Raw genomic sequence first — 20,187 nt, forward strand, 5'->3', positions numbered from 1 at the left:
TTTGCATTATCTAATTGTTTGGCTACCAATTAAATAATTAGTTGTTTATTATAGTGTTAGAAGACTCACAATAAATTTAGAACGCTACAAAATTAACATATATGCAATAGATGTTAAGAATAATATTTATTACAAATTTATAGATAATCTAAACCTTAATACATTTTAATTATTCGAATTTAGATTAGGAATAGATTCAGGTCGTGGTTAAGATAGATTTAATTTGTCTTGAAAAAGAAAATTATATATCATTGATTTATCAATTGTCAAGAGTGCATGAACGAAATTAGATTATAAATTAAAAATTGAAATATGAAGCAATATGCCGATTTTAGATCCAATACAATCATCCATATTTGATAAAAACCCTAATTTTCCCACTTTCTTAGATTAATTTAGAATAATCACAAAATAAAAGTATCTTTCATTTATATAATTTGAATTTCATACATAACTAGTAAACTTGAATTGAAATATATTTCATGTGGGACGATACTCGTAATTGAGCTATGTCGTTATTTTGCAATAATTTATTATAAGTAGTAATCAATTGAATTGAATGAAAAACAGAATCTTTTTGCTTTAGTAATTGATTTGTTCTGCACATCCAAACATGTTTGGTGGTGCAATCAATCAAAATGGGTCTTTAAATTTATCGTATTCCTTTCTAATGCTTTTGATAATTCTTTTTCCTTCTAAAATACAGTTTCTGGTGTTAGCCTTTTGTATTCTATTGCTCCATATAGCGCACAAGAATAAAGGAATCATAGAGCAAGTGGAGAAAATGTAACAAAGTTTTGAGGTAATACATGGGAATTTTCAATCTATATTTGTTTTGTAAGTGTTTTCTATTTTTGTCTTATTTGATTGTTCAAAAAGCTATTTTTTTATTTTTTATTTTTTTGTTCTGTTATATTAATCTTTCAAGTAGAAATGATTTTTAATCCTTTTGATTTAGTAATTGGTGTGTTTGGAAGTACAATTAGATGATATGATCCACATCCGTTCTATTATTGAGACTATGGGATTTTAATAATGTTCAGATTCTGGGTATGTTTTAAGTAATGGAATACAAGTAGGAAGAAGTTACACCAAGGAACATATCAATTATGGATAGTCTTAAAACGTATGTTCGACGAGGAGTTTGGATTTTTATTAGGTTTTTCAATTTATTCAACATGTTTACATTACATACATAATTTCAAAAAATAATAATAATAATTCATATATATTCTTTTTAACAATTTTAATTTTTCTTTTAACAATATTATTTACATCAACTATTTTTCAAAACAGTATTAATACTTTAAAAATATTATACATATTATTCATTCAATACATAAGACGTGCAAAACACATGCTTACCGCTAATTTTTTATTTTTTTATTTTTAATTTCTATAATTCAAGGGATGAGGGAATTTTTTAATAGTTGCAAATGAAACTCATCTTTGTTAAACTTTCTACATGGATAAGCTAATAAGTCAAATTCCTACGAAATCTCTACCTTGTCAAGTTAGTGGAACACAAGCAATTCCCTCGAACTCACAAATCTTTTATGAAAAAGCTTTTTAGCACAAAATGTCCATACGTTATCTTTAGTGTGCAAAACGTCCATACGTTTCAAATTTTTGCATTTTTACCACCTATTTTCACGTTTCATTGCGAAAAGTATCATTTTCATACATTTTCTCAATAAAAATATGTGAAATGATAAATATGCCCTCTTATTTAAATAAAATAAAAGGAAAAGAAAAAAGTAAAGAACTAAATACAACCATAAGCTCAAATTGTTCGAAAAATTACAAATGAGTTACAAACAAATAACTGAAAATCAAAACTAAAAAACATAAAATAAGTTCATGCTCTTCCCTACCCACCCCACTCCACCCTACGCCACTCATTGTTTTGGATACTTCATGGATATATCAGCCTCCATCTCATCGACCACCACCTAACGGCCACCTAAAACGTCGGAGCTCACACCTTAAATAGCCGCCATCAACCCCCAAACATTGTTCCATAAAACCAATTGAACAATCAACAAATTTGTGCTAATAAGCCTTATTTAAATCCTACTTATTCGCCATTAGTTAAACTTTTTAACCTTAGCCAAACAAAGCCAATTGTTGAAGGGTCTTACTCTTGCAATCAACATTTTGTTGTACACATGGATATCAACAAAGCAACATCCATGATTTAAAATGCATCAAGAGTTCCCAAATCCACGGCGAATGTTTGAAAGCAATGTCTCGTCAACATCAAAGATCCAAGCATCCTTCCTGTCGCCCAAAAGTTCTACGTTCCGTTTTTTTTTATCGGTAAATGTAAATATCATTGATAAAAAATGTTCCATATACAAGTACACCGGGCATTCCCGGGTCAATCAAAAGTCAATAAACATACAATTACTTCGGGAATACCCGGGAAAAACCAAAAAAAGTGAAGTGCATAAGAAATCAATGACCCAATGCTAAAGACTTGAAATGGATCAAGACATTCGGATACGAAGAGAATATAACTTGTGTATCTTGATCCATCTCACAATGCAATCCAAGTTGGCCGAGAGATCTTCAAAAATCTTCCTATTCTGTGTTAACCAAATGTAATATACAATGCTTGCAAGAGCAATCATCTTCGCCTTACTTAGCCATGAGGTCCCATGGACTTCATTTTTCAACCACTTAAGAGCACTAGCAAGCGTTGACATAGATCTCTTAATACCAAACCATCGCCTATCATTCCCCCATAAGGTAGATGTGAAGGAACATTTAAAGAAAAGATGGTCACAAGTTTCCGCCGAATGCCCACAAAACACACAATTACGATCAATATGCAAAAATTGCATTTTTTCTTTAGTTAGGAGTTTAGATTGAACCCCTAATCAAAACAAAAAGGAATGCTTCAAAGTAATGCACGGTTTCCAAACTTCGGCTCCCCAAGTCTTGAAAGCATCCTTAGGCCTAAAGAAATTATAGGCATTTTTTGTGCTGAATTTATCATGCGTCGAACAGCAATGAAATTGATCCAAATAACCCATAAACTGCCTACCATTTTGAAATGCTTGCCCGTGAACTGACTTGTCAAGATTCTGCTAAGGTTGGCCCAAGTTTTTTGCACACCGAGCAAGGTAATTTGGGCTTAAATCAGTTGGCCCAAGTAGTATTGTTCCAGTGTCAATCAGACTCGACGTTCGAAGCTGTCCATTAGCAAGAATCTTTTGAACAGCTCCGTTTCCATACAAAATGTCTCTAATTTCCAGCAACTTCTTAAAGAGAGGAGAATGATCTTTTCTAGGACGAACCTCCCAAATGCAAGTCCCATTAAGATATACTTGATGAATCCACCGAATCCATGGAGTGTCTTTTTTATGTTGTATATTCCAAAAGGCTTTAGCAAGTAATGCTAAATTTCAATTCTTCAAATCCTTTAATCCAAGGCCCCCTTCATCTTTTGGAAGACAAAGATCCTTCCACGCAACCAAAAGCTTCTTTGATCCCCAAAGAAATTTTCGACAAAGGCTAACAACTCTTGAAATAATTGTAGTCGAGATGGGGAAGATAGAAAGCAAAAAGCATTCAACACCTTGAAGCACCGCCTTAATGAGTTCCACTTTACCGGCATAAGATAATTGAGAGCAATTCCAAGCTCCAATATAACTTGTAATTTTTTTAAGGAATGGAGCATAAGAACTCACTTTGAGCTTTTCCGAAGCAAGAGGAATACCCAAGTAACAAAAAGGCAAAGTACCTTTCAGGAAATTTGAAAGTTCCATGATTCTTTCAAGTTCAAACCCATAAATCCCAGCTGTGTATAAGCTGGATTTCAAAGTGTTGATCTTCAAATCCGATACAAGACCAAAGTTATCTAGGCAATTCATTAGAATTTGCACCGACATAGCATCTCCCTTTGCAAAGAACATCAAGTCGTCCGCAAAAGCTAAATGAGTTATCTTTAAAGGACCATATTTCAAGTGATAATTAAAATCACTATCATTTGTAGCATCGTTGATCATTCTAGAAAAGTATTCAAGACAAAGCACGAACAAAAAGAGAGAAAGCAGATCACCTTACCGAAGACCTTTCCTACCTTTGAAGAATCCATGCATACTCACATTCAAAGCTATGGAATATGTTGGAGAGGTAACACATTCCATAACCCATTGAATAAATCTCAAAGGAAAATCCAACCCTTTAAGTATACTTTTGAGAAAATCCCAACTTACCGAATCATAAGCTTTCCTTATATCAATTTTAAGGAGGCATCTTGGAGCTACCATTTTTCTATTGTATTGTCTCATAAGTTTTTGAGCAAGATGAATATTTTCCGTCATGCTCCTACCTTCAATAAAAGCGGCCTGTGCTTGGTCCACAATGTTCACCAAGATAGGCCTCAATCTAGATGCAAAGATTTTTGTGATCATTTTATAGATCACATTACAACAAGATATCGGTCTATAATTCCCAACACTGGGTGCATGAGTAGATTTTGGCACCAAAGCAATGACCGCATGGTTTATTTGCTTAAGGATGGATCCCGATGAAAAGAATTTCATAATAACCTCCACAAAATCATGTTCAATACACCCCCATGCGTTTTTGAAAAAACATGGAGTGTACCCATTCGGTCCGGCAGATTTATTATCTCCAATCCCAAAAAGAGCCTCTTTGATCTCCTTAATAGAAATGTTTCGAACCAATGCATTTCCTTGTTCCAAAGATACCAAAGGCCCATTGCAAATAATGTCGTTGTCAATCGGCCGAACGGGCTCATATTTTCCCAACAAGTTNATTTACAAATTCCAATGCAACTTGGTCTTGTGAAGTGGTATACATCTTGTCCTCCTTAAGAATAGAAGCAATGAAATTCCTCCTAGAGTTCCTTTTGACCACTGAGTGAAAAAAATTTTGTACATTTATCACTTTCCTTATGGAAGATGCATTTTGCCTCTTAATAATAAAAACTCCGCTCCGCTTCACATAAACCAACGGTCTTCTTTCTCAACTTAGCAACCAAAAGTTGAAAATTCACGTTCATGGGCTGATTATGTAATTATAATTGGGCAGCTTCCAATTCAATTTTAACCTCGTTTGCTCTAGTCGAAATGTGCCCAAAATGCTTATAATTAAGCTCCTTCAAAGCTCCCTTTAGTTTGCTCAATTTCTTGCAAAGAATAAATTGTTTTGTCCCTCGCACATTAAAGTTCCAATAAGCTCGAATGATATCATGGAAGTCCACATGCTTAGTCTACATGTTGAAAAACTTGAAAGGTTTTTTTCCGCCCCGAACATGGTAATGAACAAAAACAATGCAAGGGGAATAATCGATAAGACAACTGGATGGTAGAAAATTTGCAACAACATATGCCCCATTTTGCACCCAAATATTATTGACCATTACCCTATCAATTTTTCTCCAAACCGAATCATTAGTCCATGTATAATAACAACCAATACAGCGCACATCCGTTAGACCCACATGAAGGCAACAATTTGTAAGATCATTGATTTCATAAGGGATAACGTTCATCCCATTACATTTCTCAGCAAATTTAAGAACATTGTTGTAGTCACTAAGAATCAACCACGGTGATGAGACATTAGCGTTGAACTTCATAATGTTATTCCAAAGTGGCCTCCGATTAACTATAGTATGAAATCCATAAACGAAACTAACAAAAAAGGTATAAGATGTTACCTTGCAAGTAGCTTTACAATGAATGATTTGTGGATGAACCTCCATCACATCCAAAATCACTTTGGATGGATTCCACAAAATCAAGATATGGTCGGCTCTATAAGTGCAAAAATTGTCATGAAGCTATCGAACTTATTCCTCCAAATTCTCATCAATTTTCGATCCCCCATCTTTGTTTCCAAAACACCCATGATATCAATGCAATATTGCTTGATAAATTCACGAATCCCATTTTGTTTAAGGGGTTGATTCATATCCCTAATATTCCAAAATGCTAGCTTCATGACGTTGAAGCAAGAGGTGTACCCTTCTTTTTGTCAATTTTTGTAACCGGTTTTCTTTGCTCAACAACAATACCCTTGAGCTTTTCATTTCCAGCATTATTTGATTCTGCCTCATTGACTTTTACTGAAGAATCTGCCATAGAAATAGGTGCCATAGAAGGTGCATTATTTTTTCCATGAGCTGCCTGATTTTTCTTGCCAACAACCTCCACAAATGACACTTCTTCCTGACCCGAAATATGGGCATTCTGGTCATCAATTAAGTGATCTGAATTTTGGTTTAGAGGCTGCCTATGTTGCTCAATTAAAATCCCAGATTGCTGCCCAGTTTCTTTCCCGCATTTTGCTGATTGAGTTAAAGGAGATTGTGGATTTGCAGCTGGCTTACCAGCCTACTTTTTAGTCCCATGAGCATCCTGAGTTTGTACATCAGTAGATGCCACATTTTTGGCCTTACCTTTGTCCGCCCCTCCATGTTTTATATTGTATCCAAAAGAAGTATGACCGAAGACTTTACCAGAACCACAAAATGTTGGTTCATGTTCAAAAATAATTTATTGTTCCCTCAACGTGCCATTTGGGAGTCTAATCTTAACCTCCCGCATAAGTTCAATAGAAGCGTTAATTTCGACAAGAGCTCTTGCATAGGAAATCACCCTCTAGTTACCATAATTTTATCGATTGAGATGGGTTTCCCAACCTTTGGCACAATTTTTCCCATGGCATTCGTATTCCAGAATTCTAAAGACAACCTCGGAAGGTTTACCCATACCGACATAGTACTCACGTCCTTATCATCAAAATCAAAATAACGTGGCATAACTTTTAGCATTAACGGTCTCTCAAAAACCAAATATGGACCCCATGCAAAACACTTAGTCTAGCTACTTCCATTTCAAATTTGAAGACCAACCAACCACTTGCATGCACAAAATATTTATAATTCATCTTTCATGAATCACAAAGTTGGAGAAGAGCCACTTTCTCCAAAAATCGACCGGCGAAATATCCAACAGGCCCATATCCCCGTGAATTCTCAATATTGTCTTCGTCCAATTCATCTAAGACAACTTCAGCCGATTGATTTTCAAAAGCCTTCAACTTTATATTTTTTTCCGTTTTTCGATTGTCTTTAAAAAGATTAACCCATGGAGCTCTCATATCTTTCACAACCCCATTTCCAGCAACATTAACATTTTTATATTGCTCCAATTCCACCGAATTTGATTCAAAATCCGAGTTTTCAGATTTCGTATCATTTTCTCCAAGTGTTAATGATACACTGGGTGAAGGCATACTCACCTTATTATTTTTCGCAACATTTATCTTAAAAGAGGCGACAATATTCGTTACACCATCAGTCGGTCGAACAATCGTGGCCTTGGGAGGTGCCAAACCATTAAAATGGCTGGTAGCACATTTTTTCTTTCCCGTGAAGAAACGTAAACTGCTGGGGAGCAAATACGGGTAGCAAGGGAGACCAAAGGAGAAAAATGCAGCCCAGAAAAATTAAAGAGAAGGAAGAGGACCAACACAAGCAGTCCAGAATCAGGCCCAACAAAAGGCCCAGCCACAGAACGGCAAAAAGGAAATAAAATAGCCCAAACACAAGCCCAAAAGCAAAAAGTGTGCCAAGTCACCTGGGGGGCCAAATTGCCAGAAATAGAAGCTGTAAAGGTACAAAAAGTCTACACAAAACAGAGAGCCAAACACAGACCAAGAAACCTCAAATCTGCAGCAATTCAGCCACCAACCCCTGACACTCAGTAGAAGACAGAACGGATGCAGTGAAGACCAATTCAAAAAAACTAAGCAAACTAATACATACAACATGCGAAGTGATGAAGCACTAAGAACACTGAGAAGGAGCAATGAAAATCGACAGCCAAGAGATGAAACCAAAACTAACCGAGTGCAAAAAAAACGTCCAACAAGAAGAATAAGGATCTAGTCTAGAAAGAAAAACAAAATCTAAGCTGGTAAGAGGATGAAAGCCAGCCGAACCAATAAAAGAAAACCAGCAAAGACCCAGCAGAAAAACTTCAAACAAGTATCCACAAAACCTTTCGAGCAAGAGATATCCAAGAGGAACCAAGAGAAATCTAGCAAAGTAGAATCTGGGCAGAAAGCTAACTGAAGAACGACCAGAAAATGGAAATTGAAACTTTCCACAAGTAAAACTCAACCATAACAGCCCAAGAAGTTGAAAATCGGCCAGAAATCCACAAGGAGATGTCAAGAACCAGCATCAATATCGACTAGCAAGAATGAAACCCAGTATACAAGTCGAAACTGAAAACTGAAAGCCAACTGAAAACTGACCAGAATCTCTTCAAAACTTTGGAAATCAGGATCTTAAAATGTATTAAACCAGAATGTTAAAATCAATTTCCACCAAGAAGAAGTAGAAATCAAACTTAACACAAGAAAATACACAAGAAAACTCTCAAGGCAAATGTGCACCAAGTGGGATTTTCTCTCACTAGATTGAGAGCATCTCTCTCTAACTCACTTGACGACTGAGAGCTCTTTCTGGACACTACAAGTTCTACGTTCTTCACATACGCCAAGTAATGATAGGGCATGACCTCGGAATTCGACTGGTACTTGTCTTTGGTCATGTAGTCCTTATCCCTCACACCTCGTCGAAACTTGAGCCCAGATCCCAGCATCATTTGTCTCTAGTGTGAACCTTTAGCTCTCAAAGTACAAATTATTAAGGATTTTCGGGTTGTCGGAGATCCCATTAGAGGCCAAGGTTTGCTTTTCTTCCGAGATTTGGCCATGTTGCAAAACCAAGGAAGCTTCGTCATTTTGATTTTCAATTATTTGTTTGAGAATCATTTGTAATTTTATTTTTATTTTTTTGAAAATTTTGGACTTATGGTTGTAATTAATTCTTTGATTTTTCTTTTCTTTTCTTTTTTTATTTCAATACAAAGGGTAAATTTGTCATTTTATGGATTTTCATTGAGAAAATGGATGAAAATGATATTTTCTGAAATGAATTATGAAGCTAGGGTTGAAAATGCAAAAAATTTGAAATGTTGGGACATTTTGCACATTAAAAGCCAAATAAAAATTGCTTGTAAGTACCATTATTTTTAAAAGTTAAGATTTGTTTATAAAAAAGAATAATATTATTCGCAGTCACTCACTACTGCAGTCACGCGCTACGTTACATACATATGAGGTTAGTAATTTATTGTTTAAAGTATAAAAAAAAAACTATCACATTAATATATCAAATCACTAATCATTACATGTATGTCATATAGGACGACTACGACAGTGATCGACTACAAATAGCATTACTCTACAAAAAATTGGCTGCGGATATAGATACTATAATTACTAAGGTTTGAGAATTTATCCTAACGCAAATCAAGAAAATTTAGGATTTGTTTGGTTTGCGCTTCATTTTTTAATTCAATCTTCTATTTGAAAAATTGTATCTCAGAACAGAAAATGAAAAGCCTGTTTGTTTATTCAATAAAATAGAAAATAATTTTGTATTCATATATTATTAAGTAATAAATATGTTTTACAGTTGAAAAATTTTACAACATTTTTTTGCTATAAAAGTAAAACAAATAATAAATTAAGTTGGCAAAACATAGGAAATAAAAAAATAAAGATTAATGACGTGAATTGAGAAATTTTTATTTTTGTTGATTTAAATATATATTTTAAGAATTTTTATTTTAATAGTCCATAAGAGTTTGAAGTATTATTATTTTTATTTTTGAGAATTTTATTTTTTAGAAATTTTAAATTTTATTGAAACTTGTAATTTTACTTTTAAAATTTTTTTATTTAATAACCAAGCTTGAACAGTTTTTTTTTTTTTTTTGACAAGTTTTAATTTTCTAGAATTTTCAGATTTTATTTTTCAATTTTTTATTTTTAGAATTTAAGATTTTATTTTTTTGTAATTTTATGATTTATTTTTTCATAAATTTATTTTTTTCTAAAAATCTTTATTTTATTTTTAAAAGTTTATTTCTCAAACGTCAAACATATATTTTAAATTTAACATTAATTTCAAAAACTCGTTTTTAAAAATATCATGCCAAATAAGTTTTTGGCATTTTACAAAGTTGCAAGTTAAAAATAGCTTAAAAGAAGTAAATCAAATGCTTCCTTAATTATTTGAATTATGTACGTTAAGCCCATATTTGGTGAGGATTAAAATTTAAAATTTAAATTTAAATCAAAATTATTAATATTTTAATAACAAATTTTGTGTATTCATATCTTTTCAACTACACATTTTATCATCTTTTATTAAAATTCATTAAAAATTAATATTAATTATTACCATATAGAGGCTAATGTCCCGTTTGACTCCCATTATTTGAAATTTTAATTGTTGAAATAGTTTTTTTTAGAAAATATGTGGTTAAAAATGAAAAAAAAATTTGGGACTACGTGTAATATTATTTAACCAAAAAATGTGTGACTAATAAGAATAAAGAGAAAAATGAATTATAATTTAGTCCTGTTTAATATTGATTTAAATTAAATTTTAATTTAAATCAAAGTCAAACAATTAATATTAATCAAATTTTGTATGGATCTCAAAACTTTTTAACCACACATTTCAAAAACTTTTATCAAAATTTACTAAAAATTTAATTTTAATTCTTATCAAACCAAACAGGGTTTAATAGGGGGCAAATGGTGCGTAAAATGTGCTCTACTAGTGGATTATTCTATTATTTCCTTCAACCACCCAAGCCCAGCACTGAAGCGCATTTCGCCCACTGTACAGCAAATATATATGCACACACAACATTCCATTGACACATTGAGCTCGACAAAATGGCAATTTCTCTTCTACCGTCCCACCCTCTTTCCCCTCAGCTTCCTCTGCCAAAACCCAGAATTTCTTTTTCCAAACTAACTTCAAAACCCATTTGTTTTTCTTCATCTTACCTCAAACCCATTGAAAGTAAGCCTTTCAGAACCCAATTAGCAAAAACCCCAGCTCAATTTTACTCTTTGAAGAAGGTTTTAATGCAGGTAGGACGAACAGAACCCGAGAGGACTGATTATCTGGTGGGGGAAGATTCTGCACAATTCGACTTGTCGAAACAGAAGATTTTGTCATGGGTTTATTTTATTGGTGTTGCAGGAGTTGTAGCTTATGTTCTTTATGCGGCGTGGATTGATAGCTCCACTGGATTTGGTAAACCCTTCATTGAAGCTGTTTCGAGCATTTCCGAGAGCCCTGAGGTTGGAATTTAGACACTATTTGGTTCAGATTGGTTCAACTTGTTTTGATTTGTATGAAAACTGATAAATTCGTTTTCTTTGATACAAACATGTCCGTCATTTACAAGTTCAAATAGAATTTTTTTTTCAAGTAGTCATAATTATCTTTACCAAACTGGCAGTTGAAGTACAAAATCAATACGAGTTTGAAGCCTAATTTCACATATTTGTCTAGAATTTTCTAAAGAACTGGAGTGCTGATAGTTGGAGTTGATCAAATTAGATGAAAAGAGAAGCTTGTTTCATTCAGGTTATTTACTTAAAGAGCTCTAGTTTCTAGGAAATTTATTCTCGACAACTGGATCATAGTTTGAACATCTAAAGTCAAGTTTCATATTAGATTATTTTATCAGATTGATTTGTTACATACTTCTTAAACGTACACGCACTTGTGTCTGTTAAGGCATCTGAAATGTTTTTTTCTTTTTTATAAACTTTAAGGATCTACAGCCTGTTTGCGAGTGATTTTTTCTCCTAAAAAATTGATTTTTTTTGACCGTTATCACACTATTTGAGCTATCATATTTGACTTCTTTTCTCACAAGTGGACCTACTTTTCTCCTAACGGTCAAAAAATCAATTCTCAAAATCACTCCCAGACAGGCTCCTAGTAAGTTTTTGTAAAGCATGTTAATTTTTTAAAAGATGAAGAAGACTTGAAAGATGAAATTAATGTATGGAGGTTCATTATTTGAAACCATTTAGTGGTCATTTATTTCTAATTTGGTCATCAATGCCTCTCCAAGAGCCTTTATAGTAATTCATGAACTCTGCTTTTCTGACACTTGTTATTCATGATACAAGTCTACTATGTTTCAGATGTCTGAAATGATTTTCGAAAATTCCATATTCTTGTTGTTATAATGTTGGTGAATGATCCTTTGGTTTCTGCAGACAGATTTATTCATCATGCATCTATAATCAAATATCCCAATTTTTTAAGTACGTAGTTGTTGCTAATTTTTGTCAACGTCACTTTTATGCAGGTTGTAATGTTACTTCTTACCATCATTTTCGCGATTGCTCATAGTGGCTTAGCTAGTCTGAGAGACACAGGTGAAAAACTCATTGGAGAACGTGCATTCCGTGTATTGTTTGCTGGAACAGCTGTTCCACTAGCTCTTAGTACAGTTGTGAGTTCCTGTCCCATGTTTACTCTATGTATACTTAAGAGATTCCTGTTTGACGAGTGTAATAAAAAGATCTGTGGTCTCTGCAGGTTTATTTCATTAACCATAGATATGATGGTGTACAGTTATGGCAACTACAGGGTGTTCCTGCAATACATGAACTTGTTTGGTTCTCTAATTTTATTTCATTCTTTTTTCTGTACCCGTCAACCTTCAATTTGCTGGAGGTTGCAGCTGTTGACAAGCCCAAAATGCATCTTTGGGAAACCGGAATAATGAGAATTACGAGGCACCCACAGGTATGATATTCCATTACTGTTTGCACTCTAATAACATATATTCAGTAAGCTGCTAATATGTAACCTATAATGCCTTCGTAATTGCCCCTTTTTCTGCTTTATATAATAATGTGATTGAATGAATTCTTACAGCTTATGTTGTGCTAATTTAAGATTCTTATATGCGGTTAAAAAAAATATAACGAGCCGAAATCTTATACTATATATTAAGATCCAGTATGTTGTCAAATTGTGTGGTTACTAATAACAATATTCCAGTATTTCAAACTTTCTTCAACAAAGTAGTTACCGAAGTCATCAAGGGCAAAATTTCACTATGGCTTATGATTAGAAGTATGGTGTATAAATCTAGGCAAAAAGTTTTGAACGAACTTTTTGCATTTGCATTGCTGCTTTCACATTGAATTTCAGCATTTTCTCCATTTTCGTGGACTCTGGAAGATAATCATGCCAGGTCCAATTATGTCTTGTCTGTAACTCCATTATTTCATGGAATCAGAACGATAACCATGAAAAACAGATATATTGTTTTTTTCTTTAAAATATTCGGAAGGTCTTTCTTCAAAAATTAGTGGTTCATTAGTAATAGAATTGAGTAAAACTGTTGAACTTCTATATTTACTTTACTTTCGATCTATTCCCAAGCTTTAGGGCACCATGTCAGTTTGCTATTAATGTGTTCTCTCTTCCTTTGCCTTCAAGTCTCTCTTTACTACCCTTTCTCCCCATCTCCCTAGGTTCTCTTTCTCATGGCATGTTTAGCAAGGTGGATTATGCAAACACAGACAGGATTTAAAAAAATAATAATAATAAAGGAAGGCAGAATAAGCTAAAATCTTCTTCATCATATTTTCTAGTAGATCTAATACTGTATGCCAAGCAATCTGTTATTCTTTATGTTTTTTTATCCAGATGGTTGGGCAAGTAATTTGGTGCGTGGCTCATACAGTTTGGATTGGGAATTCTGTTGCGGTAGCAGCTTCTGTGGGTTTGATTGCACACCATCTATTTGGTGTATGGAATGGAGACAGGAGGTTGGCTATACGACATGGTGAGGCTTTTGAAGTTGTGAAAGCAAGAACAAGTGTCATCCCATTTGCAGCAATTCTTGATGGGCGCCAGAAGTTGCCAAAAGATTATTACAAAGAATTTCTTCGACTACCATATCTAACAATAACAGCATTAACTTTAGGTGCATATTTTGCTCACCCACTTATGCAGGCTGCCAGTTTTCGGCTTCATTGGTAGCTCATGCAATTTCTTCCCATTTGAGGTGCGTGTGCCAGCTTGTATATGCGTATATTAGATGAGAGATACTATCGTTCTCTTGGATTCTTAATAATGAAGTTATAAAATGATCTTTTGCATAGAAATGTTGAGTGATACATATATCATTCTCTTGCTTGTACATAGTGGGGAAGGAGTGGTTGATTCGAGCATATAGCAACATAAACAGGTCAGGGACAGCAACGAACAAGAAGATTAGTTATCGATATTAGAGCTTAGCCAAACATGCTCTCTGAGGAATATCCCTTGCACAATAATATTAGGGTTTCAAACTCATTTTGATCTCCAACATCTTGGCCATTTCAAGACCATTCTTGCATGAACAGTCTTTTATGGCCTTCCCAATCTCTGCTTGTTTTTGTTCATAAAAAATGTACCTCACTTAACTACTGGTTCATTGAGTGGCTGTCCCCCCATCAAAATGAATCTCAAATGCCATGGAAGACTTGTTCCATACACTTAAAACCTTCACTGGGGAACAAAACCAAGAGATGGTGAGGGCGACAAAATTGGGATCCCGATATCCCCTTCACCTTCAAATATGTTCGCAAAAGCATTCCAAGATTCCGGGATTCTTAGATGATACTGTTGGAAAGAAAAAAAAAAGAAAAAAAGGGAATTATGGGCCGACTTTGGCACGAGTTTTGAGTAGGACCAGGTTGTTCAATTTGGAAGATGAAAGTTGATTTGTATTTTACTCCATGATTACATCGAAATCATATACTTACTTGCCAAAGATGATGCTCGGATGAATGAGAAATTGAGGCTCAAAGTGTGTCACTCAAAAGGGAGTTTATATGAGAAAAATGAATTTGTCCCACATAGGAAAAAGATGAGAAACTCCAAAGGTCATTGCTATTAATGGTAGCCTAGCCTATAAATAGTGGCTCATTTTCCTCATTTCAATACACCAAAGCAAAAGCTTTCAAGTTTAGAATACACAAGAAATTCATTTGCATAGAGTTCTGTCTTTTCTACATTTCTGTCTTGATGGTGGTGTAGTTCAGGCACTAGTTTAGTTCGCCAGAGTGGTTTATGCGGTGCTCGAAAGCTACTGGTTTTACCGTTGTATCCTGGGAAACGGACGCTCATTTTAAACCTCAAGCACGGACGGTGAGAGGGCGAATCTGTTTTAAGGAAACTGTGTGTAACACAAGCCTCGGTTTGAAATTTCATTTCCTACAATTTCAATTATTCATTCTGTTATTTATTACAGTAAATTCAATAGTTAATTTGTTGTTCATTCTGTTATTATCCAATTAGTTGTATGACTATAACTTGCTATTATATATCATCTTACCGGACAAAAGGCATATACGGTATTTAAATCGAGAATACCGGATTCCTCATTTTTCATAAACCGACCGAACTGGTGAAACTTGGGATTTTCCCTACGGATACTGGGCGTTCGATTGTAGCAGAAGCCGATTTATACTGTAGGCATTTGAGATTGGACTGAAGACCAAACCCCCATTGCTTTGCCTGCTATGATATTGACATCAAATTCATCTTTCTCTGCCTGTGGGATGTCCTCACTCAACAATTCTTGATACACTGATTGAAGTCCTGCGGAATGACAAGTACTTAGATTTTACAGCAAGCTAAATCGTGTTTCCAGTAAATTTGGTAGTCTGGTTACATGAATCCTTTCAATCCATTCCTGTCTGGTTCATTGCCAACTTCTTGACAAGAACTCTATGGAGGAGCAGGTTTCGATTTAACATATTTTATGACCTCTAATATTTTGTCCTTGGAGATGAGATTTATCGACAACCGTAGACATCATCTTTAGAGTACCTTCACTTTCACTGGATATTTTGTAATACAGATTTGCGGTTAGGTTGAATTAAAGAAGTTGATTAAACAATTTGTTGAAACTTTTTTAACCGTGTATTCAATTAACTTTTATCAAAATTTACTAAAACTCATATTTTTATCTAAACCAAGTAGGAACTAAAAGTAACAATAAGTTATATATTATTGTTTTAAAATTAAAATGCAAAGCAATACTTTTACGTCATCTTACACTTACATTAACCTTCTGATAGACAATCATTCTTTCAATTTTATTTTTTTTAGATTCATTTTTAATCACACATTCTTACAATAAATATTATTCCCATAAATCTAAATTTTTTTCCTACTTTTAAATAATCATTCTTTAAAAATTCATTGTTCCAAAAAAATGTCTGTCAAGTAGGGAATTAGGGTCCGTTTGATTGTAAAGATGGAATTTGAGTGGAAAGAAAACGAATTTCAAAGAATTGAATTGTCTAGAAATTGTTGTCCTGAGAATTTTCAATTTATTGTGTTTGATTAATATAATTTTTCACGTGAAAAATGTTGAAATAAAAGTATTTTTTGGGGTTCATTTAACTTTGTTTTACATGAAAATTGTCAATTAAAGGAATAAAATTTATTTGTATTGGGAATGAAATTTGTTTCCATTGTAAAAAAAAAAATATTTAAGAAAATCATCTATCTTTTGGTATTCGTCTGGCTTTATTTTATATGAAAATTGTCTTAAAATTTGTTTTCATTTCCAAAAAAAAAATGGAAAAAAATAAATCGCTACAGTAATATGGAAAATGAATTCTCACCATTTTTGTGAGAATTCAAATTCATCAAAAATTTGGAAATTATCTACATGGCCAAGGAAAGTGGAAAATGTTTTTCATGAAATTTTTTTCCTACCAAACACCACAAAAGTTGAAAAATCTTGGTTATTTTTCATTTTCCATGGAAATTGGTAGGCAATCAAATAGGATCTTAGAAGATTATATAAAATCCCTGCAAAAAAAATAAAATAATATGGTATGAATAATGTATGTTTTTGTAAATATACAAAATTTTTAGTAATTGTTATTCTACCATTGTCTTTTAATAAAAAATTTAATCCAATAATAAAATCTATGTTTTTTAATTTTAATCGTCTTACCCATGTAGATTCTATAGGTAATGTATATTCTATACTTAATCCACAAGTAGTTTCAAAACTAATTATACTTTTTGGTTTTAATTTTTCTGTATAAGTATATGATTCTCCATCCATTTCTTGTGCATTAACTGGTTCTTTTGATTTTACAATATATTTATCTAGTATTAATCTTTTATTAATTACACAATTACTACATCCTGAATCTACAAGTCCTAAGCATTTTATAATATAATTGTCTATTCTTATTTGACATTTTATCTTAATATCTTTTAATTTTTCTAAATTACAAACTACTTCTATATATTCTGTTTGTATTGAGTCTTGGTTTTCTTTTATAATATTTTTTCCTTTATTATTTTCTAAGATTTTTATTCTTCTTATAAATAACTTTTGCATTTCTTCTAAATTTTCAATTATTTTCGTAAGAATTCTTATTTCTAAAATTTTTGTTTGTTCTTGAGTAAATTATATTTTTACTTCTTCTTTAATTATTAAATTATTATTTTCTAAACATTTAATACATGCTTCTTTATAACATTCTAAACATTTTGCTCTTAATTTTCTAATTGGATATCAAAAACATAAATAACATGTTATATTATCTGTTCTTGTATTTTTTTGCCAATTATGTATTCAACCCTCTATTTCTACTAGTTCTATATCTTCTTCTGATTCTGATTCTGATTCATTATTAATTTTTATACCTAAAATCTCATAATCAGATTCTTCTTGTCCTATTTTCAGATTTATATCTTCAATAGATATTATATTATATATAGATTCTTTATCTGATACATCATCATTTATCTGTATTAGATCTTCATTAGTGCATTCTATTAATGTACTTTTTTTATCATTATTGTTTATTCTTTTTGGACAAGTCTTGGCTAAATGCTCATTATTATTACAAACATAACAATTAAGTTTATTTCTATAAGTTCTATCTGGTTTAAATTTTCTAACATGTCTTATGTCGTCTAAATAAGGTTTTCTTTTATTAGATTTTCTAATAAATTATTTTTTCCTAATTGGTCTTTTATCTTTTTTATATCTTTTCTTATAACTCTTTGAACTAGAGGCTCCATATGTTTGTGGTGTAAAAATATCTTTACAAAATTTATAATCTGTCTTTTTAAGTTTTTTTGTATTTGTAGTTCTACACATTTTCCTTCTAAGCATCTTATTACATATTGAATTCTATGTCCTATACGCCATTGTTTTTCTGGATGTTCTTTTACTGAATTTAAATTATTCCATGAGTCTATTATTTCTAACCCTAATGATCCTGATAATTTATGAAATAATTTATTTCCTATTTCTTGATTAAATGTATTTCCTGAAATTGACACTAGGTAATAATATTCATTTAAAAATCTCTTAACATGTCTATCTTTAGTCCATTTAAATAAACTAAGTTGTTTTAAGTCTTACATTGCTTTCCTTAGTATACTCATGTGTCTTGAATTTGGATCTGCTCTAGTAATTAATATCTGAATTTTATTGACAAAATTATAAGGATTACTTCCTATGCTTATTAATTGTTCAAATTCTTCTTTTCTTTCTATTTTAAATGCTTCCCACATTGCTTTAGTACTTTCTCCTAAAAATATTTTTAAATACCTTTACATATCTAAAGGTTTCATTTCTTGGAAATTTCTAATAAAATGTCCTATTATAGTATTTTTCCATACATCTATTACATTTGTCCATATCTGTGGATCATGTACTGTAATATTTAATATTTGTGATTTATTAGCTGCTTGAAATTCTATTTTATTTTCTAATGATCTTTCACTTCCTCTTGAAACATATTTAGTATTTTCTGGTGGGTTATTATAAATATTATAAGCTCCTCTTGGTAGATAACCATATCCATAAGTTAATGTCTCATGTTTTATGGTTATATCAAAAGGTGTCTCATCAAAAGATTTATAAACATTTTCATTATCCATAAGTTCTTTATAATCAGATCTTGTTTCTTCTATTTATTATTTACTTATTCCTATCCTTATATTTAAATCTGAGTCATAATATAAATATTCTAGTTCTTTTATTTGTTTATTAATATACACTTGATCTTCTAATGATGATAATTCTTTTTTATCTAATATCATTCCTAATTCTTTAGGGAAAATTATTTTATCTAAATTTTCTTCTAATAATTCTATATGAACATATTCATTAACTTGTTCTTGTTCTTCTGAATTAGATTGATTTGATTCTTCTTCAAAATTATTATTTTGTATTTGATTGTAATCTAAGAATCTTAAATTAGTTCTTCCATTTATGTCTTTATAGGTTAATGATTCTTGTGGGGCTATAATTTTTTCTTAGCTGTTTTCTAAAAATCTATCTATATCCCGTTCTAATCATGCTAATTGTTCTGATGAATATTCTTTGAGTCTTACCATATTAATTCTTTTGCTACTAATTAAATTTACTACTTTGTCTGTGTAAATTTTATATTTAGTTTGTGAATTATTAGAACATCTCCCTAAAAATCCTATATGTATTAATAAATTATCTCCACTCTTTACGTCTTCATATCCTTTTGTTTGAATTCCTATCTTAATTTTTTCGGAAAAATCTTTTATAATTATTAAAAAATTTGGATTACAATAAATTATTCCATTATTACTATTCATGTCTACTTCCATACTAGCTATTTGGCTTTTATCTATATTATTAATTCTTTCATCATATATAGTAATTAAAACTTTACATCCTAAATTTTTTCTCATTAATCCTTTAATACCTATAACTATAAGTCCTAAATGCATAAATTTAAAATTTTTTTTAGATTCTTCTGATATTAAATTTAACTTTTTTACTTGGTTCCCTATACATTGTATAGAAACTTCTCTATGGTGTCTAAAAAATTGAGTACTTGATTCTAATATTCCTCTATTATATAATACATTTGGATTTAGAAGTTTTAAACCATGTGTCTGAAATCTAGTATAATCCTGTTGTGGATCTAATATTTCTTCAATATTTTGATCATACTGTTCTGGTCTATTTAACATTCTGTCTATTAAATTTCTGTTTATACTTGATAAACTTAATCTAGGTCTTTCTCTTTATAGTTCTAGATCTTCCTAAAAATGGATTCATCTTGAAAACTTATATTTTATAGGTAATTTTCTAGTTACTTTTTCTTTATCTGTTTCTTTAAAACTTAAATTTTCTAACTTATCTGTTAACAATCTCAAATCTACGTTTGATGAAGAGGGTATGTTCTATGTAATTTTTGTTTTATCTAAAATATCTATCTTTT

The 20,187-nt window shown here is 31.8% G+C and overlaps 1 protein-coding gene across 1 annotated transcript; it reads left to right on the forward strand.

The window, feature by feature from the left end:
• Positions 1–10,803: 10,803 nt before the first annotated feature.
• LOC111376575 (15-cis-zeta-carotene isomerase, chloroplastic-like) lies at positions 10,804–14,058 on the forward strand. Its single transcript, XM_022999540.1, has 4 exons — positions 10,804–11,217; positions 12,243–12,389; positions 12,476–12,685; positions 13,598–14,058. The coding sequence occupies exons 1-4, from the start codon at positions 10,804–10,806 to the stop codon at positions 13,931–13,933; spliced, it is 1,107 nt and encodes a 368-aa protein (XP_022855308.1). The 3' UTR covers positions 13,934–14,058.
• The last annotated feature ends 6,129 nt before the right edge of the window (positions 14,059–20,187 follow it).

The sequence above is a fragment of the Olea europaea genome, unplaced genomic scaffold (genome assembly GCF_002742605.1).
Source record: "Olea europaea var. sylvestris unplaced genomic scaffold, O_europaea_v1 scaffold1521, whole genome shotgun sequence".
NCBI classification, from domain to species: Eukaryota; Viridiplantae; Streptophyta; class Magnoliopsida; order Lamiales; family Oleaceae; genus Olea; species Olea europaea.

Bases quoted from the DNA above. Each gene is read 5' to 3' on its own strand.
- LOC111376575 (XM_022999540.1), top strand. From the start codon at position 10,804: ATGGCAATTTCTCTTCTACCGTCCCACCCTCTTTCCCCTCAGCTTCCT. The intron at 12,390-12,475 runs GTGAGTTCCTGT...TGGTCTCTGCAG, and splicing joins CACTAGCTCTTAGTACAGTT to GTTTATTTCATTAACCATAG. The intron at 12,686-13,597 runs GTATGATATTCC...TTTTTTATCCAG, and splicing joins GAATTACGAGGCACCCACAG to ATGGTTGGGCAAGTAATTTG.